The 24,351-nt window shown below is 40.1% G+C and overlaps 1 protein-coding gene across 4 annotated transcripts in view; it reads right to left on the minus strand.

The window, feature by feature from the left end:
- Positions 1 to 24,351, minus strand: part of F8 (coagulation factor VIII) — a 191,283-nt gene that overhangs the window by 142,346 nt on the left and 24,586 nt on the right. For all 4 annotated transcript variants that reach the window (XM_032265302.1, XM_032265300.1, XM_032265301.1 and 1 more), the window contains exons 2-4: positions 10,929 to 11,050; positions 8,672 to 8,794; positions 3,925 to 4,137 (exon numbers count right to left, since the gene is read on the minus strand). In XM_032265302.1, the coding sequence (XP_032121193.1) occupies positions 3,925 to 4,137; positions 8,672 to 8,794; positions 10,929 to 11,050 (458 nt within the window). The remainder of the gene's footprint in view (positions 1 to 3,924; positions 4,138 to 8,671; positions 8,795 to 10,928; positions 11,051 to 24,351) is intronic.

Below are 24,351 nucleotides of genomic sequence, written 5' to 3' on the forward strand. Positions count from 1 at the left end.
TGATGGGGAGGAAGGCAGCAAATCACACTGCCACGTGTGTTCCTATGCAACAATTTTGCATGTTCTTCACATGTACCCCAAAACCTAAAATGCAATAAAATAAATAAATGGGAAAAAAAAATAAAATAAAATAAAATAAAAGGAATTAAGTTGAATGGACCATAAAGCTTTCCTTACCCTCCTCTTGTTATGCTATGGTTCTTTTATATATTATATCTACCATACATTAAAAAACCTATCTCACAATGTTCTATCTTTGTGCTCAACCATCAGACTTTTTTTTGAGACAGAGTCTTGCTCTGTCGTCAGGCTGGAGTGCAGTGGCGCAATCTTGGCTCACTGCAACCTACGCCTCCTGGGTTCAAGAGATTCTTCTGCCTCAGCCTCCCGAGTAGCTGGGACCACAAGCGCGTGCCACCACGTCCAGCTAATTTTTGTATTTTTAGTAGAGATGAGGTTTCACCATGTTGGCCAGGCTGGTCTCGATCTCTTGACCTTGTGATCCACCCACCTAGGGCTCCCAAAGTGCTGGGATTACAGGCGTGAGCCACCACGCCCGGCCCATCAGACATGTTTTAAGGAATTCTGTGAGCTGTGGTTTCAGTGTTAGATCAGTTTTAAAGCCTTTGCAGTGCCATTGAGCCCAACCCAGTGGTCAGTCTGGTAGTTGAGTCTCAGTTCTCAGTCTTCAGCATGCTAATTAGGGTTTCATCCAGGTATGTGTGGGTTGGGGGTGAATCCAGGAGTTAATGCACAACTTTATGGGTTTATTTTCCTGGGATCTTTACTCTCTGTTATCTATAAACTTTCTACTTTTGTAAGCTCCCTTTTTTGGTTTTCTAACCAGAAACTTCCAACTCCCGCAACTACATGATAGCTAAGGCTGAGCAACGGAAGAAGAAAGAGAGAGAGAAAAGTAACCTGCATTTGCCCCAGTGTCTTAGACCCATTGCTGTACTGAATGAAGAATAATGTGCCCTTCCCTACGCTTTTGCTCTTGCAGGCTTCTGTTGCCAGCCACTGTCATTGCCCCAAGCAACCTGGAACTGAAGCTGGAGAGAATGGTGGAAAAGAAGACAAAAACCCTAGGGGATTTCCCCTCTCATGCTCTCTGAGCATTAAAAAAGAGTTACCTTTCCCACTCCTTCAAACCCTAGAGGGTTTCTCCTGGAGCTCTCTTTGCAACACAGTACTCACTTCCAAGTTTCCAGTTATGTTTTCATTCAGATTAAGGAATAGGAGAGTGGGGAAAAAGGTATAATCCCCCACCAGTTGGGTAATACTTTGAATTCTGGTGCCTTTTCTCTATATACTTGTTCTATTTGCTTTTTAGAATTTTTAAATATATGGGCTTAGCAGTTTGTCAAGGTTTTATTGTTAGGTTCAATGGGAAATAAAGGGTGGAGTGCGTTTATATATTTTACCTGGAACTAGAACCTCTGTTGACTCTTTAACTCAACCCTGTGTCAAAGAGTTATTTGGGTTTTTAACTTATTTCTTTATATGTCATATGTAAACAGTAATGTTTTGATGATGTCATTGTTCCATTAGCCTTTTTACTCCATAAATAACACACTGTGGCTTTGACACTTTCTCATTAGTTATGACTGTGAGACTGAACCCAGTATATGAGAAATCATACTTTCACTCGAAACTGTTATAAACTACAAACCTTTCTCATCTTCCACTCCTTGCTCCCATCGGTTTTTGAATCACATTCATCATCACCATTCAGAAAGAGTATGGTGACTCCTGTTAATAAATTCTTTGCCAAAAAGAAATAAATGTTTTGCCTATTCCCCATGAAAAGCTGGAATCCCCCTCTATAGACTGGCCTTAGTGATGCATTCTAACTAATAAAATGTATGTTAATGTGAGTGATTTCTGAGGTTAGCTTAGAAGGTGAAACAGCTTCTAATGGGCTCTTTCAGGACCATATAAGAAGTCTGGCTACCCTGTAAGCCCTATGTGAGAGAGACCATGTGGAGAGTGCCATCAAGCCAAGGTTAAAGACATGTGAATAAAGTTACCTTTGGGATGATTTCAGTCTGGCCACTGATTACAGCCTCATGAGAAACACTTAGACCACTAAGTCAAAACACTCTCAAATTCCATGAGACCCACAGAAACCATGAGAGATAATAAATGATTGTTGTTGTTTTAAGCCACTAAGTAGTGGAGTTATGCAGTACAAGATAACTGAAACAAGAAAAAGGTACAGTGAAGCTGATTTCACCATAAAAAATAGGATGAAAGGCAGGGTACAGTGATTCACACCTGTAATCCCAGCACTTTGGGAGGCCGAGGCGGGCAGATCACCAGGTCAGGAGTTCGAGACCAGCCTGGTCAATATGGTGGAATCCTGTCTCTACTAAAAATACAAAAAAAAAACAAAACTAGCCGGGCATGGTGGCATGTGCCTGTAATCCCAGCTACTTGGGAGGCTGAGGCAGAAGAATTGCTTGAACCCAGGAGGCAGAGTTTGCAGTGAGCCAAGATTGCACTCCAGTCTGGGCGACAGAGTGAGACTTTGTCTCAAAAAAAAAAAAAAAAGAATAAACAAACAAAAAAACCAAATTATGTAAAATTTACTTCCATAATTTATGCTAAGATATAAATTAAAAATGTTTGTTTAAAATTATTTTTAGAATATATTAATTCAATCTAAATTAATTTTCAATAACATATATAAATAAATGCTGACTTTTCTTAGATTTTTTTTTTAGATTTTTAAAAATTATTATTTATTTATTTTTATTGCATTTTAGGTTTTGGGGTACATGTGAAGAACATGCAAGATTGTTGCATAGATACACACATGGCAGTGTGATTTGCTGCCTTCCTCCCCATCACCTATATCTGGCATTTCTCCTCATGCTATCTCTCCACATCTCCCCACCCCCCGCTGTCCCTCCCCTATTTCCCCCAACAGACCCCAGTGTGTAGTGCTCCCCTCTCTATGTCCATATGTTCTCATTGTTCAACACCCGCCTATGAGTGAGAACATGCGGTGTTTGATCTTCTGCTCTTCTGTCAGTTTGCTGAGAATGATGGTTTCCAGGTTCATCCATGTCCCTACACATGACACAAACTCATCGTTTTTGATGGCTGCATAATATTCCATGGTGTATATGTGCCACATTTTCCCTGTCCAGTCTATCGTAGATGGGCATTTGGCTTGGTTCCAGGTCTTTGCTATTGTAAACAGTGCTGCGATGAACATTCGTGTGCATGTGTCCTTACAGTAGAACGATTTATAATCCTCTGTATATATACCCAGTAATGGGATTGCTGGGTCAAATGGAATTTCTATTTCTAGGTCCTTGAGGAATCGCCACACTGTCTTCCACAATGCTTGAACTAATTTACACTGCCACCAACAGTGTAAAAGTGTTCCTATTTCTCCACATCCTCTCTAGCATCTGTTGTCTCCAGATTTTTTAATGATAGCCATTCTAACTGGCGTGAGATGGTATCTCAATTTTTCTTAGATTTTTATATGCTTTTGGTTTACAGATGACAAACTAACCACCTGAACTAGTCTATATGCCATTGATCACACACTTGGATGTGTTCATCTCCATAAAGCTTTCAAGGAACTTAGCTCTGTTTGCAAAAGCAGAGGATAGTAGAAATCACTACTGATAAAGCCCACAAATTCAAAGAGGAAAACAGCAATGCTTTGAGAGGAGAGACTTAATTCTGAAACTCAGTTGCTCCTAATCCAAGCTTAGAGTTTATTGTGGTTATATAGAATGCATATCTGCTTCTCTCAGAAGCTGGATTATTCTTTCCATGAGCATGATACTAGAGTAAAGAAGCCTCTTTCAGGTGAAGGAATACAAATGCTAGCTGTTTAAATAGACTCAGTTGATTGTACTTCTCTGCTTATTTCATCTCAGTCCTACCCTTTCATACACTTACCTTCTCTACATACTAACAGAGCTCCAATGAGGCCTGAATTCAAGTCTTTCACCAGGTCCACATGAGAAAGATATGAGTAGGTAAGGCACAGTGGGTCAGAAGCCATTGGACCATTCTCTTTCAGGACATGCCAGACATATGTATGGCTCCCACCAGGAAAGACTTTATCATCTTCTTTCTCCCTTTGAGTGGTCTGATCATCATATTCAGCTCCTATATCAAGAAGAAATAAGATTGTCCTTTCTATACCCATTGTCCACTCAAAGAAACATGTCAAGTTTATTCTCACCAACAGGTTCTACATAGGAAACAGACTTTTGGCATATTAATTTGAAAAACTAACAAGCAGCAGCCACAAGTGGGGAGAACTCCACATTCTGTTAAACAATAAAATTGCCTCCATTATTGCATCTTTTTGCCTACTTCAACAACAAATACACTTTGACACAGACTGTTTGGTAGGCACTAATGAGGGTCAGGGAAGGGTAAGAAAGAAAGATTTAAGAAAATTTCTTAAACTTGGTTCTTTCCTAGAGGGATGACACCATGTTTGGTGGGGGACATAGACTTATAAAGATATAATTATAATACCATGTGGAAATATTCACCTATTTATTCACAAATATTTACTGAATTCTTATTCTTTGCCAGGCTCAGCTACAAGCTGAAAATATAAAGATCAAGATAGCAATCCAGTGGATAAAAAAAGTAAACAAACTTCCTACTCTTCAGTAATGTTTTATGAAGGAGGTGGAATTTGACATGAATCTTAAATTGGTTTGCTCTCTCCTTTTAATAAAGCAGATCACACTGATCTTGTATCCAGTGAAAAATAATGTGTAACATTCAACTTGTGTAATATTCTCCAAGGAAAAGGAGATTCCTACAGGCTAATTTTTGTAACTTCCCTTTGTTAGCATATAAATGACTGTATGGGGATTTTTGTGTTGAAAAGTTTAAATTTTACACTAGTTTTCTTATATACTTTCAGTAATTATCGAGTCTTAATATTAGGCTAAAAAACTATAAAATATTTTCAAGATTATAATAAAACCTTAACGAAGTTTTTAAAAAGATATATCTGCATTCCTTTTCATGTGCTTAATATAAAGAATGTAATATTTTTGTGAGTGGATGTTAGAAATGCATTGCTACTTTCACTTTTTTCTTTCAACACACTTTTTATGATGATGCATTTTAATGTACATTAAAAATTTCATGGTAGTCCACTCCTATATACTTTAGAAGTCAACTTTAAAAAAACACAGTTTCCCACATAAACAAAATGACACTAGCACACCTGACCCAGTTAAGAATAATTCTTAATACCACCTAATATCAATGCAATATTCAAATTTTCTTAATTGCCTCAAAGGCATCCTTTCTAGCTAGTTAGTCCAAATCAGAATCCAACCTGAGACTGCACATTGCATCTGGTAGTCTCTTTTAGTATGGAGTAGTCCCTTGTTTGTGACTCATTTGGTGAAAGAAATTTGGCTTGTAGTCCTGTAGAATATCCCATGCTATTGAATGTACCTAAGTTCTGGTTAGATTCAAGTTAAACAAGGTTTTTGGGCTAACTAGCTAGAGTCCCTCATATTGTGTTGTATCAGGGGCAGATAATATATGGCCATCTCACCCTTAGTGACACTAAAATTGACCTGTGGATTAGCCTGATACCTCCATTCTAAAGTTAAGATTTCCACTTACAATCAGAAATAAATCTCTGGGATACTATTTTGGCACCATACAAATGTCAAATTCCACATCAGCAATTCCCTAATGGTTGTAACATCAGCTGGATTTATTTGAAGCCAATCCTAGACAGGATATCATTCCATTTATGAGTATTTAAATATGTATCTCTATTATATAAGGGTTCTTTTTATAAGTACCACATGCTAACCGATTGCACCCCTGGAGCCACATAAGGGTTATTTTTAATGTGATCATTATTTTTTGAATGATCAATTGCTTTGAACTTTGACAATGAGAGCCCTTTCCTGCTAGCCCCATGGAGGGGTACAGACTGTATGTAAAATGTTTAATTTCATAAAATAAATTAAGCAAAGATGACAAAATGTTAAGATTTCACAAAGTGAGATAATGGGCACATGTTTGTTTGCTATATTAATTTCTGTATCTATCTTTGTTTGAAATATTTCATTAGGAAAAATATATCCTTTTTCCTAAGACTCAAGACTCAGGTGGTGGTGGCGGCAGGGGCTGCCCCCATGTTGGAGTTTCTGTGAAAGGCTAAGAATGTCTTGGGGAGAGGGAGAGTAAATGGATTGGGGAAGTGTAGCAGTACAATGGCCAGGCAAAGCTGAAGTCCCACTTGAGGTGAGATACCATTCACTGTGATTGTGTGATTTTTTATTTCAGCTATGTCCATCTACTTGGTTGTTGGTAGAATAGGTGGAGAACAGATTTAACCAAGGTAAGTGACCCAGCCCAGAAAGCTTTGAGACTCTTCCTCTCCAGGAATGGGTTGGACCTAGTTTTCCTTGGACAGAAGAACTTGGCCAAATCTGAGATGAGCCACTACTCAGGAGCAGCAACTTCAACATATGCTAAACATTTCACTGGAAGTGTACAGGTGAGTATTGTTCGATATAAATATAATGCAAACCACATATATAATTTTAAATTTTCTAGTAGTCACATCAAGAAAAGTAAAAAGAAACAGGTGAAATTATTTTGATAATGTATTTCGTTTAACCTAGTATATCCAAATATAAGCACTTCAACTTGTACTTATAAACAATGAATGAGATATTTTTAGTCTTTTTTGTACTTAGCCTTTGAAATCTGGTGTATATTTTACAGCATGTCTCAGGTAGGACTCACCACACCTCAAATGCCTGGTAGCTTGTGGCTACCACTTGAACTGTCTAGTATAGACTCTGTGGTTGGTGTCCCCTCATCGGATAAGATGTGGCCATTTGGGGATCCTGTTACCTTTTCCGATGAGTTTAACTTGAGCTGGATTTAAAAATATTATCTCCCCATAATTGTGATTTTAAAGCTTTTATCTCTCCCTGATGTCAGCAGAAAAGAAAAAGATAAAATTGTATTGGCCACTCTTTTCTCCACCAATCTTTGGAAAATGTCCTCAATGTTGAGCTATGCACCATGTCTGTAAGGAGCTAGGCAACTATAAAAAGGACAAGACCAACACCCCCTTAAGACTCCTATCCATGAAGTAGTAGAATCTTGATTTTGTCATATATTCGGGCTCCATCCCCTAAGTATAGGATTACCTGGTAACCGTAGGTCCTTTTTCTCGCAAGTTTCAAAATGCTAGAGGAAGTACTCTCATTGGCCTAGCTTGTGTAAAGTACGTATCTCTGGACTGATCAACTGTGGCCAAGGACATGGGAAACCTATGTCAACTGCTAGGGAGGCACAGGCATTAGAAAATGGCCGGCTCTATTTGAAGTACATTCAAAAAAGCAATTCCTAGGGGGTACACAGGTGAGGAATGTTTAATTTTAGGAAGAAAAAGTGACTGGTATCCACTACACCCTCATTCTTGTATTGAGTATACACTATAGGGTAGGCAATATGTTGTATGCTAAGGATATAGCAATAAATAAAATGGATGTCCCTATCTTAAGATATTTATATTCTAGTAACTGTTAAGAAACAGACATAATGTTCAGTTAGGACCTTAAAAGAGTTGAAAGAATTTTCAATTTCTAAAAATGAGCAGAGACTTAGGCAGAGCGTGGTTGTACTGAGTTTACGCTTTCTACCCTTTATTGACTGCTCTAGGTTTTGAATTACATGAAATTGAGATCTACAAATGTCTCTGTTTGCTCTCTAGCAACTTCTATACTAGCTATAGGAATTTGTTTTGCACTCTAGCTTGCCCACATCAATCTCCAGACCATGTTCATTTGTATTAAAGAGGTCTGCGTGACCCAGGTAAAGCAGAAATTTTGGAGATTTGGAAATTCAGAGAGATATTTTCATACAGGTAGAAAAAAATACAGTTGTCTGTCTCAAATAAAGATGCCCTGCAAGCAAATTAACTTTAACCTCTCGAATAACTAACTCCGGGACACTACAACTCTACTGGGCTTCATAAAACAATGTCCTTGTTACAGAGTCCACTGTAGTGACTAGGTCTCTCACTTTGGTCCTTCTACCATTGTCATTGGATTGGGTGAGACTGATGCTTCCTCCTGCTTGCTAACTCTTCCACTCAACATCAAGAAATACTGGGATAGGGGCTTCCTTCCCACCCCTGGGTCACAATCTGTAAGAACAAGATAAGCCTTGAGCTGCCGTGGCTATCTTTGCCATCATATTAGAAAAGCCTGCCTGAGAATGAAACCAAAAAGGGTAGCCCAGCTGAGATGGTGGGAGAAAAATGGCCACAATGCTGAGAGTATCCCTTGAATCCTTGAGTCCAGCCATATTTGATCGACTCCATGGAAGTTTTCAGTTACATAAATGAAATTCGATATTATTTATATGAATGCTTGCACTGTAGCACAGTGGTTCAAAGTATAAGTTCTGGAGTTATATAGGTCTAGGTTTGAATCCTGGTTCCACCACTTACTAGCTGTACAACCTTGAACTCAATACATGTTAGTCATTATTGTTGTTATTATTATTTTTCAGTAAGTTTGTATTTAAGAGAATGGATCTACCTCCAGCTGTGCCACCATTACAAAGCACACACATCTCACTCTTCTATTCCTAGCATGACAGGACAATAGGAGGGTATTTGACTCACCTTCAGAAGCTTTCCAGTAGGATACACCAACAGCATGAAGACTCACAGGATGAGAAGCCATGTTCTTAAGTGTAATGACCACTGTGTCATAAACCTCAGCCTGAATGGTAGGACCCAGCAGACCTGTAAGAATGAGATGTCCACCAAAGGTCACTTGGGGATAGTACTCCAGAAAACCTGTTATTACAAAAGTTAGCGTCAAAGTCACAGTGAGAAGCGTGCCTCTGTAATTATTGATAAAAAATAGTATTTGCTTGTTGCCAACACCAGCTCAACCTCATGGTTGCTCTGAGGAAAAGATTTCTGGCAATCATTCAATTCATTCATTCATTCAACTAGAGTTTCTACTATATTCTAGGAATTGTCTTATGTGCTGGAGTTGCAGTAGCAAACAAGGCAGATCATGGAGATCATATTCTTAAAACATTAACCACATAAAGAAATAAATAAGAACATTTCAAGTTGTTATAAATATTATAAGAGGGTGTCTGCTAGAAAATGATGAGGCAGGAGGTAGAGGATACTTTCAGTGTAATGATCAGGAAGGGCCTCTGGGAGGAGGTGACATTTGAGTAGAGATCTCACTAATGAGAATGAAGGAAGATTTTTAAAAGATCTAGTGGAAGAGCATTGAAAGCAAATAAAACAAATGCAAAAGTCTGGAGGCAGAAATAAGCCTGGTATAGTTGAGTAAAATGTGGCTGAAGCACAGTGAATGAGCAGGGGAGTAACAGAAAATATGGTTACAAAGGAAACATAATATGTAGGACCTTGTAGCCTACAGGAATTTGGATTTTACAAGAAGTAGAAGAAGAAGATGAGGAACTTGTTTTGGAGGAACAGTCAATAGGACTTGGTCATAGATATGATGCTAGAAAGAGAAAAAAACAGAGAGGAGTCAAACCATGGGTTGTTAGTCGGGCCATGACAGAAAATCAAGAGGAAAATTAAGAGCTTTGTTTTATGAATACACTAAGCATAAAATGCCTATAAACAGTTTATTGAATGAACTGGATTTAGTGGGATAAAAACATAAAATAGCCTTATTTTTCTTGGACCACTGGTTTTAATTACATTATATGAGATATCTCTTTTCTTGCCTTTGGAGAGTCCAGAGGCAGAAAGGTGAGTTGTGGAGGAAGATTAGGAGAGGAAGGTGGGAAAGCTCCAAGGGAGGAGCAAGTAGAAAGGGAACGGGGGTTAAAAAAAAGAGGCACAATGACAAAGTCTTTCTAGGAAGGAGCAGTGATAATGTGACATTAGTACTCCCTAGTTGTGACACATACCAAAATTCTGCCTTTTGTTCTTAGGGAACTTATAAGTTCTTTGGAGAGCTCTCTCTCCCAATATAGAAACACCCAATATGTACCTGATCTGCCTCCCAATATGTACGTGATCTTACATGCTGGTCACTTGTGTCTCGCCTCTCAGATTCTGCTTCTACACTTTTTCTGTTGGGGTTACCTAACTCTGGCAGGAAGACCTCTCAGGCAGAGTCTTTGTAAGACAAGCCTCATTCAGTGACTTTCCTGGCCTTATACCCAACAATGGCAGTGCAGTTAGCTCCCACTATAGCCCACTCTCCCTGCTATTCCATCAGAAGTCCTTTTGGCCTCTGACCTTGAAAAGTTGTCCAGATAAAAACCAGGCAGTAGTCAGTGTCTCCAAAGTTCCATAGGTACCTTTTCAAGTCTTCTAAGTAGTTCTCCTGAAGCCTCCTTCATTATAGCTTGACATGAGGGACAGGCCTCTCTCCCCACAAGGGGTAAGCAGCACATAAAACACCAAAGAGGCTCTCCAAAGTAATACTCAAACCTAAACTCTTCCATAAGTTCCTAGCCTTTTTTAATATAAGGCTGGAGGTGAGTCAGGGGCTAAGGGTTGCAGAACCAATTTTGCACTACTACCTGAACAAGTTCTAAATTGATAGAGTGATACCTCTCTTTAGAATAAGGGGTACTTCCCACCTATAATTCTCAGAAACAATTCTAAGACAGAATATGTCCTATCCTAACATGTTATTACATACTTTCTTTGACATCTAAGTGGAGGTAAGCAGTTGGCATAGACCAAGCAGAGGAAGACGGCCCAGCAAAAAGACAGAAAATGCAATCAGTATATTTCCCTATAGGTGTCAGTTAGGGAAACATTCTTTTTGGCAGCTGTCCTTTTTAACTGCAACCTCAAGATTGGGGAATCTGTGATAGAAAATAAGATACCCTATTTCATAATTAGCATTCAATGTTGTTTTTATTACCCATCCAAGGTGGCTTTGGCTTAGCGATGTTGAAAAGGTGATCCGTGAATTCTACAAACACAGTCTTTTTGTACATGACTGAGGTGTTGAATGGAAAAGATCTTGGCACTCTAGGAGGAAATCTGCATGAAGAAAGGAAAAAAATCATTCATTTTGGTGGACCCTTCAAAAAGCAGCTGGAAGTAATGCTTCCATACTATTCTTTTCTACTATTAACAAGGCAAATTTGAAGTTGTACATAAATCCCTAACATCCATTAAACCAAAACACTGTTTTCACAAGTCAGCTAATACATTAGGTGCCATATGATAAGATAAATCATAAAATTATGGGTACCCATACACTGCATCAGTCAAAAATCCTTTGCCAAAGCAATAGCGACTGCATGCTTCAATTTCATGTCTAAAACGGACTGTAACTTTCACCTAAGAACCTTGTATTCAAATTTTGTCAGCATGTACCTAAAATTATACTACCCTCCTTAGGGATACCAGGAATATCACAGAGAAAATTATCTTTCAGCAGACTATGTATATTGAAACCTACTAGTGCCAGGAGCTGTAGTTCAGAATCATCCTACATTAATGCTCATTCTTGTCTCCAGTCAGATACTGCCAATTACTCATTTATTTATGAACCAGTAGTCAGTGTCTTCAAAGTTCCATAGGTACCATTTCCAGTCTTCTAAGTGGTTCTCCTGAGCCTCCTATAGCCTTTCTATAATCAGAAATTATATATTTATATAAATGTTTCCAAAATGTTATTATTTGCCTCCATTTTCAAAACCCTTTTAAGCCAAGGCTGGTTCCCAACTTTTCCTCTTTCCCTGCCTGACAGTTTAGCATGCCTGGGGGCCTCCTCAGGCTGAGGACCAGTCAAAAGGACCAATGTGAATCTTGGTGAATAAGGAACATTGGCCCCAAGTAAATAGGTAGAAATTACAAAGTGGTTGAAGGTGAGTATCTTTACTCAGTAGTTTTATGTGCTGATGAGTTTTGCACACCATGGAGCAGTTCTGCAGCTTTCTCAATGCCATAGAGAGCCTCTCTTCCTGACTTTTAGGCTTCTGGATATTTAACTTTTATCTCCCATCAGATTTTACCAATTGGTATCATTTCAACAAGCCAAAGGCACAACACATGACCATTTGGGTAATTAAGGCTTAGGTGGAGAAAGCAAGGCTCTTGCCCTGGAAAAAAGCTTTCATGTGTAGACCTAAAACTGAGCATTCACCCTCCACAGATGTACATTGATTCACTTATGAACTATATAGTACATGCCACTGTGCCACAAAAAAACACATCAGACATAAATATGGAAAACGAGACATTTTTGAAGACATATACTTAGATGTGAAGCAGTTGTTTGAATCTCATGTCTTACTGACTCTCAGGGGCTTTCGAAAAGTGGTAGATGTGAAAGATGAAGAACAGCACAAGTAAATGCTCAGTATGTGGGACTACTGAAGAAAGAACCCCAAATATCATCCAGTGAGACACTCCCTCCCTTGTCATACATGACAACAATAATGATAAAGTGAGGGAAAGGAGAGGCAGCTTCTGATTTTAAGTATTCATATGCTTTGAGTAAAAGCCATACCATGCCTCAGATTACCAGGATGTGAAAAGAATAAGAAGGGGTCTGGGCGTTTATCACTTGTTTATTTCTTTCTCAGCCTTGTGGCGAAGTAACAAAAGTCTCACTGTTCCTTTCAGGAGTAGCCACACTGGAGAATCATTTATTCTTGTGAGAAATTTTGCCTTTCCTTTAGTGGGAGTGCTGAGATAGAGAAGGAAAATGCAATCTGAAAATGGTGAAAATGGCTAAATTGGTAAATTGGTGACCCATGTGGATTTTTTTCCAATTTTTAAAATTGCAGTAAAATACAGACAACATTCACTATCTTAACCTTTTTTTTTTTTTTTTTTTTTTTTTTGAGACAGGGTCTCACTCTGTCGTCCAGGCAGGAGTGCAGTGGCGACATACACCTCCCGGGTTCAAATGATCCTCCCACCTCAGCCACCAGAGGAGCTGGGACTACAGGTGCATGCTGCCACGCCCTGCTAATTTTTTTGTAGAGAGGGGGTTTCACCATGTTACTAAGGAGGCCACTCTCTTTGGCCTCCCCAGGTGCTTGGATTATAGGTGTGAGGCACCATGTCCAGCCTAACCATGTTTAAGTGTACAGTTAAGTAGTATTAAATACATTCTGGCCAGGTCTGGTGGCACACATCTGTAACCCCAGCACTTTGGGAAGCCAGGGCAGGAGGATCACTTGAGCCCAGGAGTTCAACACAAGCCTAGGCAACATAGCAATACCTGGCCTCTACAAATAATAATAACAATAATAAAATAATAATTAGCCAGGTGTGGTGGTGTGCACCTGTGGTCTTAGATACTTTGGTGCCTGGGGTGGGAGGATCACTTGAGCCCAGGCAGTTGAGGCTGCAGTGAGCTATGATCACAAAAACTGCACCCCAGCCTGGACAACAGAGTGAGATCCCATCTCAAAAAACAAAAAAAGAAATGTGTAATGTGCTCCCATCCACCTACAGATTTAATTTTATGTTGCAAACTGAAACTGTATAAACATTAAACAATAACTCCCACCTCCCCCAGTCTCTGGCATCCACCATTCTACTTTCCGTATGATTTTGACTAAGTACCCAATATAAGTGGAATCACACAGCATTTGTTTTTTTGTGACTGGCTTATTTCACTTAGCATAATATACTCAAGTTTCATCCATGTTGTAGCATGTATCAAAATTTCCTTCTTTCTTAATGCTTTGTGTGTATATACCACAATTTGATTATCCATTCATCTGTTGATAGACACTTGCAGTACTTCCACATTTTAGCTATCATGAATAATGCTGCTTATAAACATGGATATCATGGTTAACATTACATGTCAACTTGACTGGGCTAAGAGATGTCAAGATACATGGTATTTCTGGGTATGTCTGTGATGATGTTTCCAGAAAAGAATAGCATTTGAATTTGTAGACTGAGTAAAGAAGATCACTCTCTCCAATGTGTGTGGGTATTATCCATTCCATTGAGGGCCTGAATAGAATAAAAAGACAGAGGAAGAGCAAATTCACTCTTCCTGTTTGAACTGGGGCATCTATCTTCTCCTGCCCTTGGACATCAGCATTCTTGATTCTGTCCTCTGACTCAGACCCTGTACTTTTTACCATTGGGATATACATATATACGTGTGTGTTTGTGTGTGTGTATACACTCTTGGATCTGTTTCATTGGAGAACCCTAATACAACTGATGTTCTCTTTAAGACCTCATTTCAGTTCTTTTGTGTATATAACCAGAAGCTGAGTTGCTTGATCACATGGTAATTCTGTCTAATTTTTTGAGGAACTGCCCTATTGTTTTCCACAGCAGCTGTACCATTTTTACATTCCCAACAGTGCACAAGGGTTCCAGTTTCTCCACATACTCACCAACACTCATTTTTTTCTGTTTTAGTTTTGACAGTAGCCATCCTAATGGGTGTGAGGTGGTATCTCTTTGTAGTTTTGATTTATATTTCTCTAATGATTAGTGATATTGAGCGTTTATTGGCCATTTTTGAATCAGGTTGTCTGCTTTCTTATTGTTGAGTTTTAGGAGTTCTCCATATATTCTGGATAGTAATCCCTTATCTGATATATGATTTGCAAATATTTTCTCCCATTCTGTGGGTTGTCTTTTAACTCTGCTGATGGTCTCTTTTGATGAACAAATTTTTAAAATTTTCATCAAGTCCAATTTGTCTTTTTCTTTCATTGCCTGTGCCTTTGGTGCCATATCCAAACAATCATTGTCAAATCCAATGTTACAAAGTTTTGTCCTAAGTTTTCTCCTGAGAGTTTTATAATTTTAGGCCTTATGTTTAGGTAATGGATCCATTTTGAGTAAATTCTTATATGGCATTAGATAAGGGTTCAACTTAATTCTTTTTCATGTGGATAACCAGTTTTTCCAGCACTGTTTGTTGAAGACTATTGCTTTCCTATTGAATGTTCTTGCCACCCTTGTAGAAAATCATCTGGCCATATACGAAAGGGCTTATTTCTGGACTCCTTATTCTACTCAATTGGTCTATAGGCTGTCTTTTTAAAAAATTTATTTACCGATTGCATTTTGGGTTTTGGGGTACATGTGAAGAACATGCAAGATTGTTGCATAGGTACACACATGGCAGTGTGATGTGCTACCTTCCTCCCCTTCACCTACATCTGGCATTTCTCCCCATGCTATCTCTCCCCAACTCCCCACCCCCCGCAGTCCCTCCCCTATTTCCCCCTGACAGACCCCAGTGTGTGATGCTCCCCTCCCTGTGTCCATGTGTTCTCATTGTTCAACACCCGCCTATGAGTGAGAACATGCGGTGTTTGATTTTCTGCTCTTGTGTCAGTTTGCTGAGAATGATGGTTTCCAGGTTCATCCATGTCCCTACACAGGACACAAACTCATCGTTTTTGATGGCTGCATAATATTCCATGGTGTATATGTGCCACATTTTCCCTGTCCAGTCTATCATCAATGGGTATTTGGCTTGGTTCCAGGTCTTTGCTATTGTAAACAGTGCTGCAATGAACATTCGTGTGCATGTGTCCTTATAGTAGAACGATTTATAATCCTTTGGGTATATACCCAGTAATGGGATTGCTGGGTCAAATGGAATTTCTATTTTTAGATCCTTGAGGAATTGCCACACTGTCTTCCACAATGCTTGAACTAATTTACACTCCCACCAACAGTGAAAGAGTGTTCCTATTTCTCCACATCCTCTCCAGCATCTGTTGTCTCCAGATTTTTTAGTGATTGCCATTCTAACTGGCGTGAGATGGTATCTTAATGTATAGGCTGTCTTTATGCCAGTACCACACTGTTTTGATTACTTTAGTTTGTAGTAAGTTTTCAAATCAAGAAATATGAGTCCTTTTGGAGCACTGAGTTTTTTACACCTTGGGTTTCCTGACACAGGGTCACCAGCTGTGACATTGGTTATGTTGGAGCCCCTGTTTGGGCACCAGCTATGACGAGTATTATGTTGGGTTACCACCTGAGACCTTGATTACATTGGGGGTACCACCTGAGATGTTGATTACTACTTGCGGAGGTTTGTTTTGCAGACCCTGACTTAGCAATGGATGAATGAAATGTACGTACACACACCAGAGTACAGTGAATTTGAGTGGGCTAGGGAGGTTTTTAGCTGCTTTTTGCTTGTGCCATGTTTTATGTGCCCTGCTCCCTCCTCCCACCTGGGCTGCAGCTGCCGGCCTGGGCAGAGCTTCTCTGCCAGAGCCTCTAATTCCTTTTTAAAAAGTTTTTTATGAACATACACCTGATTGCCTTGCTGATTACTAATTACTGGGCAGGCTAAGATTTCCTTCTGTAATGCTGCTTGCTTAAGACAAGGACCTATAGCTGTAGCATTTTCCTTGTTCTTTTTCCTATTCGTTGGTTGCCTTTGTGCATGATTTCTCCTCACTTGTTTCCAGAGCTTTACGTTTAGCATGCTCTTTGCCAGGAACCAAGGGCTTTGGGAAACAGCAGTTTGCATTGGATACTGCCTTTGTTGCACTGATAACTGCAGTCCCTTGATGAATCCCTAGCCTGAAACAATCCCTCTCCGAATCTGACAATCCCCAGTGGGTACCAATGACTTACTGACTTCTTGACCTGACTGCGCAGTTTTTTCCTTCTGGTTTCTGGGGGGTCCACCACTTTCCTTCTTTGCAGCAATGATCACATGGGTTTGCTCCACATTTGGCCGCCTGCTGTGATGATGTTTCAGTTGGGTTTCCTCACACGGGGGCACCAGTTGGGGCGTTGATTTTCTTACACCTTGGGTCTCCTCACATGGGAGCATCTGCTGTGGTGTTGGTTATGTTGGTGTCCCTGTTTGGGTGCCAGCTGTGATGAGTATTACGTTGGGGTTACCACCTGAGACCTCAATCACGTTGGGGTCACCACCTGAGACGCTGATTACCACCTGTGGAGGTCTGTTCTGCAGACCTTGACTTAGCAATGAATGAATGAAATGCACTCACATGCACCAGAATACAGTGAATTTGAGTGGGCCAGGGATGGTTGTTAACTGCTTTTAGAGTGCAATCGCAGCTAACTGACCACGACTCCCTGTTTGCCTTTACATTTATTCAGTATAGATTTAATAACAGAGGTTTTAAGTTAACACCCTTGTGGATAATTAACATGGTTAAAAGAGTGGTTTTATGAATGATAAAAGGTCTTGGTTACAGAGCCCAGAATAAATACTATTAATGGGTAATTCCCCTTTAACCTCCCCCGAGAGGGCTATACAGCACAAAGTTTACGTAAGTAAACAGAGATAAAAGAATGTGGGGTAAACAGACTAAACTGGGAAAGCTTTATTATTTTAACTTACCCTATGACTTAATGCTTTAATATAAGAACTGGCTGCCTTCAGCCAGTTTTTTTTAATTTTTAATTTTTATCATACTTTAAGTTCTGGGGCACATGTGCAGATTTTGCAGGATTGTTACATAGATATACACCTGCCATGGTGGTTTGCTGCATCCATCCCCCGTCACCTACATTACATATTTCTCCTAATGTTATCCCTCCCCAATCCCCTCACCCACTGCTATCCCTTCCCTAACTCTCCCACCCCCCAACAGGCCCCGGTGTGTGATGTTCCCCTCCCTGTGACCATGTGTTCTCACTGTTCAACACCCACTTATTAGTGAGAACATGCGGTGTTTGGTTTTCTGTTCCTGTGTTTGTTTGTTGAGAATGATGGTTTCCAGCTTCATCCATGTCCCTGCAAAGGACATGAACTCATCCTTTTTATGGCTGCATAATGTTTCATGGTGTATATATGCCACATTTTCTTTATCCAGTCTATCATTGATGGGCATTTGGGTTGGTTCCAGGTCTTTGCTATTGTAAACAGTGTCACAATGAAGATATGTGTGCATGTGTCTTTATAATAGAATGATTTATAGTCCTTTGGGATTATAAATCCCCAGTAATGGGATTGTGGGTCAAATGGTATTTCTATTTCTAGATACTTGAGGAATTGCCATTCTAACTGGCGTGAGGTGGTATCTCAATGTGGTTTTGATTTTCTTTTTTTTTTTTTTTTTTTTTTAGAGAGGGTGTTTCGCTCTTGTTACCCAGGCTGGAGTGCAATGGCGCGATCTCGGCTCACCGCAACCTCCGCCTCCTGGGTTCAGGCAATTCTCCTGCCTCAGCCTCCTGAGTAGCTGGGATTACAGGCACACGCCACCATGCCCAGCTGAATTTTAGTATTTGTAGTAGAGACGGGGTTTCACCATGTTGACCAGGATGGTCTCGATCTCTTGACCTCGTGATCCACCCGCCTCGGCCTCCCAAAGTGCTGGGATTACAGGCTTGAGCCACCGCGCCCGGCCTTGATTTTCATTTCTCTAATGACCAGTGATGTTGAGCATTTTTTCATGTGTTTGTTGGCTGCATACATGTCTTCTTTTGAAAAGTGTCCGTTCACATCTTTTGCACAGTTTTTGATGGGTTGTTTGTTTTTTTCTCGTAAATTTGTTTAAGTTCTCCATAGATTCTGGATATTAGTCCTTTGTCAGATGGGTAGATTGCAAAAATTTTTTCCTATTCTATTTTATTGAAACCTTTTGGCCTTTCAAAAGGTTTGAGACTATAATCTATAACTTCCCTATATTTCCCTTAATATTTTGCCAGTCACCCCAAGTGAATCCCAACATCCTTTAGCTTGGTTCTTTTTAGAATTGTTTTGGCTATTCAGTGTCCATTGAGATTCCATATGAATTTTTGAATGAGTTTTTCTATTTCTGCAAGAAATGTCATAGGAATTTTGATAAAGATTGCATGAAATCTGTAAGTTGACATCTTAACACTGTTGACACCTTAACAATATTGTCTTCCAATCCATTAACATAGGATGTCTTTCAATTCATGTATGTTTCCTTTAATTTCCTTCAGGAATGTTTTGTTGTTTTCATGGCACAAGTCTTTCACCTCCTTGGTTAAGTTAATTCCTAAGTATTTTATTATTTTCTATGCTATTGTAGATGGAGTTATTGCCTTAATTTCCTTTTGAATTGTTTATTTTTAGTGCATATAAATGCAACTCATTTTTAAAATTTTATTTACTTTTTTTAGAAACAGGGTCATGGTCTGTCACTGGAGTACAGTGGCACAATCATAGCTCACTGCCTTTCACTAGAGTGCAGTAACACAACCGTAGCTTCACTGCAGGCTTGAACTCCTGGGCTCAGGTGATCATCCCACCTCAGCCTCCCAAGTAACTGGGATTGCAGGCGTGCACCACAACATCTCACTAATTTTTTTTTTGAAATTTTTTGAGACAGGGTCTTGCTATGTTGCCCAGGTTTATCTCCAACTCTTGGCCTCAAACAAACTTCCTGCCTCAGCCTCCTAAAGTGCTGAAATTACAGGTGTGAGCCACCATACCCAGCCACAATTTTTTTTGTGTGTTGGCTTTGTATCCTGCTACTCTGTTGAATTGGTTGATTAGTTCTAACAGGGGTGTGTGTGTATGTGTGTGTGTGTGTGTGTGTGTGGTGTGTGTGTGTGTGTGATTGTTAGAGTTTTCTACATAAAAGATTATATCATCTGTGAACAGAGATAATTTTACTTCTTCCTTTCTGATTTGGATGTATTTTATTTCTTTTTCTTATCTAATTGCTCTGGCTAGGACTTCCAGCACTATGTTGAGTAGAAGTGGTGAAAGTGGGCATCCTTGTCTTTTTACTGACCTTAGAGGAAAAGCTTTCAGGTTTTCCACCATTGAGTGTGATGTTCACTGTGGGGTTTTCATATATGGCTTGTATTATGTTGAGATAGTTTCCTTTTATTCCTAGTTTGTTGAATGTTATCATCATGAAAGGGTATTGAGTTTTTAAAGATTTTTCTGCATAAGTTGGGATAATCACATTTTGTCCTTCATTCTGTTAATGTGGTGTATTACGTTGACTGATTTTTTGTATATTAAAACATCCTTGCATTCCAGGCATAAATCCCACATAGTCATGCTCCTGGACTTGGTTCCCTAGTATTTTGTTGAGGCTTTTTGCATCACAAGAGATATTGGTCTGTAGTTTGTTTGCTTTTTTTTTCTTTCTTTTTTTAAGACACAGTCTCACTCTGTTGCCCAGGCTGGAGTGCAATGGCAAGATCTTGGCTCATTATAACCTCCACTTCCCAGGTTCAAGTGATTCTCCTGCTTCAGCCTCCCAAGTAGCTGGAATTACAGGCATGCACCACCAAGCCTGGCTAACATTTGTATTTTTAGTAGAGGCAGGGTTTCACCATGTTGGCCAGGCTGGTCTCAAATTCTTGACCTCATGATCTGCCCACCTTGGCCTCCCAAAGTGCTGGGATTACAGGCATGAGCCACCATACCTGGTCAGTTTTTTCTTCTCATAATATCTCTGTCTGGCTTTGGGATCAGGGTAATGCTGATCTCATAGAATGAGTTGAGAGATGTTCCCTCTTACATTTTTTGGAAAAGATTGAGAAGGATTGGTGTGAGTAATTTTTAATTTTTAAAAAGGCAACATAACTTAAAAAGTAGACAATCAGATTTCTGGTTTCCAGTCTGCAATGTGAGGAACTTAGAAGTTGCTACTCCATTCTAACACGTAAAAAGCTGAATAAACTGAAAAATCAACAACTCTTCTTTAGATAAGTCAGAGAAATGAGGTTACAGGTCAATCTGCTGCCCCCAAATTGGAAAGACAGACAGGTGAATACAGAGAATCACAACTTACTGAAGCCAAAACTTAGGCGCAGAAACTTCCATGAGAACCAGTGTCAGGGTAGGAAAACCTGAACTGTAATAGGCAAATTGCTGCAAGTTCAGTGTGGACAAGTCTGAGAGTCTAAACCACAGTGTAGGGGGTGGGGCGGGGGCAGGCATGGTAGCTCACGCCTGTAATCCCAGTACATTTGGGATGCGGGTGGATCACTTGGGGTCAGGAGTTCGAGACCAGCCTGGCCAATGTGGTGATACCCTGTCTCCACCAAAAATACAAAAATTAGCTGGGAGTGGTGGCATGTGCTTGTAATCCCAGCTATTTGGGAGACTGGGACAGGAGAATCACTTGAGTCTGGCAGGCAGAGGTTGTAGTGAGCTGAGATCACACCACTGCACTCCAGCCCAGGTGACAGAGCGAGATTCCATCTAAAAAAACAAAACAAAACAGGAGACCCAGTAACAGGTGGGTTCCCATGCTGTTGTGATTTTTACCTCTAGGGGCTCTACCAGGTCCTCATGATAATATTGAAGTAAAATGTCCTGTGCCCTGTGTTTATGGCAGGAGGAAAGGAGAGGTAACCATTTGAAATATGCCATAATGTTCTGTTCTTACATTAGAGCCTAACCTACTTAGGGAAAAGGAAATATCCAATTCCAGCCCCTTCTAGCTATCTTGCACAACCTATGGGGTGGTGGTGGGGAGAATCAGAGAAGCACTGGTGAAGGGCACAGTCCAGGGGTACAGGCTCACCCAAAGACTGAAATCTAATCATAGGACTATAGAATGCTTTCCATCCCACTACAATACCACTGCATCACTACAGGCCTATTTACTGCAGTTCCTTAGCCAGTACATCATGTTCACCTTTTAATAAGAAATTACAAGGCACACTAAATGGCAAAAAGCACAGTTTGAAGGGACTGAACAAGCAAGCATTAGAACCAGAGTCAAATATGGGAGGAATGTCATAATTTATCAGACTAGGAATTTTTAAAACTATATTAATATGCTAAGGGATTTAATGTAAAGAGCAGACAACATGCAATGACAGATTTATATTGTAAGGAGAGAGATGGAAATTCTAAGAAAGAATAAAAAAGAAATGCTAGACATCAAAAACACTGTAACAGAGATGAAGAATGTCTTTGATGGGCTCATTTGTAGACAAGACATGGCTGAGGAAAGAATCTCTGAGCTTGAGGATATAACAATAGAAACTTCCAAAACTGAAAAGCAAAGAGGAAAAAAAAGACTGAAAAGAAAAAAAACCCACCCCATGGCAGAGGCTACGTATGGGCCCAGAATGTCCAAGAACTGTGGAACAACTACAAAAGCTGTAACATACACAAAATGTAAATACCAGAAGAAGAATACAGAAAGGAACAGAAGCAAATTTTTAAAGCAATGACTGAGAATTTCCTCCAAATTAATGTTAGACACCAGACACCATACCACAGATTCAGGAAGCTCAGAGACTACCAAAGAAGAGAAATGCAAACAAACAAACAAACCCTACAATTAGGCATATTATATTCAAACTCCAGAAAATCAAAGATAAAAAATGTTGTAAGAAACCAGATGGAGAAAAACAGCTTATCTATAGACAAGCAAAGATAAAAATTATATCCAACTTTGCCTCAGAAGCCATGCAAACAAGAAGAGAGTGTGGTGACATATTTAAAGAGTTGAGAGAAAGAAAAAAGACAAGCAACCTAAAATTCTTGACTCTGCGAAAGTATCATTCAAAAATGAAGGAGAAATAAAAACTTTCTCAGACAACAAAAATTAAAGGAATTTATTGCCAGTAGACCTGCCTTTCAAGAAATATCCAGCTGTGCATGGTGGCTCACGCCTGTAAGCCTAGCCCTTTGGGAGGCTGAGGCGGGTGGATCATGAGGTCAGGAGTTCCAGACCAGCCTGGCCAAGATGGTGAAACCCTGTCTCTACTACAAATATATATTAAAAAAATAGCCAGGCATGGTGGTGGCCACCTGTAACCCCAGCTACTCGGGAGGCTGAGGCAGAGAATTCCTTGAACCTGGGAGGTGGAGGTTACAGTGAGCTGAGATCACGCCACTGCATTCCAGCCTGGGTGACAGAGCAAGACTCCATCTCAAAAAACAGAAGAAAAGAAAAAGAAATATCCAAAGAAGTTGTTCAGAGAGAAGGAAATTGAATCTACAAAGGACATGCGTTACAGAATGAATAAATGAAAAGAATATCGGCCACAGAAACAGCACTAAACAACCAATTAGACTGAATGACTTAGCCACTTGATGCTTACCAGCCTCTGCAAAATGGATATGTGAAAGGAGGCCTAATGGACTCATCAATACTGATCTAGCTACCGATGCTGTTAATGTCCAACTTGCCAATAACAAAGACCAAAGCTAAGGCTCTGCTATGTCACCATTTCTCAAGGAAATCATTCAGTCACTTGGTGAGCCTCAGCACACACCACCATTCAAGGCCTCACAGAATATTTGATCGTACATAACATTGCATCAGACCAAGAGACCTACTTTAAAGCAAGAAGATACATGAACATGGAATCCACTACCCAGAAGCTACCTACCTGATAGAGTGGTAGGACAGCTTGTTGAAGGCACAGCTGAGGCACTAATGAGCATCATTTAGTGCCATGTGTCCCTAAGTAAAATATATAGTTCTAGGAAACAAGGGGTGGAAGTAGAAGCATTACTCCCAGTGACCCAATTAGGGAAACTATGCCCCTTATCTCAATCCTGTGCTCTGAGAGTTTAGAAGTCCTAGCTCTTAAAAGGGGAATATGTCCACCAGTGGACACATGAAGAGTCTGATTAAACTTGAAACTATGGTTGCCATCATACAACTTCAGATCACTATTAAGAGACCAAGAGGTAAGGAAAAGATGATCATCAGGAGGAAGGGCTGACATTCCACAATGGAGACAGATAAGAATATATTTGGCAGCCAGGTCACCTGCTTGGGTATCTTTTGTTATTCCCTCGTTCAATGTGCATGATAAATGGACAAGTACAGTCATGGCTTACAAAGGGCATGATGACCAGGTACCATATCTGGTAACCCACTTGGACCAGCAGTACAAATTGAGAGGGTGGGGGAGGGATCTAGAATGGGTAGTAGAAGGGCAACATGATGAGTAACAGTAGCAGAGTCAAGACAAGCTAAAGCAGCAGGAGTTAGGATCTGTTCAGGCGTTTCTCTTTTGGTTTCCTCAGGAAAGGGAGCCCATCAGAATCCTGAAGGAACCATTCCAGAACTTAGGAAGCAAATGAATCTGAGCAGCAGAAGGGGCGAACCATAGTGGAGGCTGGTGTCCAGATTCACCCCTTCAGGACTAAAGCACTTATTCCCTAAGCTGACAGCTGACAACTCTAATCTGAGTCACCCTCTGGAAACTCATTTTGGCTGAAGTCAGTCACCACACCCAAACTCATGCCTTATTCCTGGTAAATGTGGGAGTACATAGGTCTAGACAACTTGCCTCAATAGAGAACAACTCTGCAGAGCCATCCTAGCTTGAGCTCCTTTGTTCAGACCTTCTTATACCCAATCCTGCTTCCTTCACTCCCCCACAGGTGTTGATCCAGAGGATTCCCCCTCCTATAAACTTTCTGTGTGCAAGAAAAA

The sequence above is a fragment of the Sapajus apella genome, unplaced genomic scaffold (genome assembly GCF_009761245.1).
Source record: "Sapajus apella isolate SASKATOON/1434 unplaced genomic scaffold, GSC_monkey_1.0 scaffold149, whole genome shotgun sequence".
Taxonomy (NCBI): domain Eukaryota; kingdom Metazoa; phylum Chordata; class Mammalia; order Primates; family Cebidae; genus Sapajus; species Sapajus apella.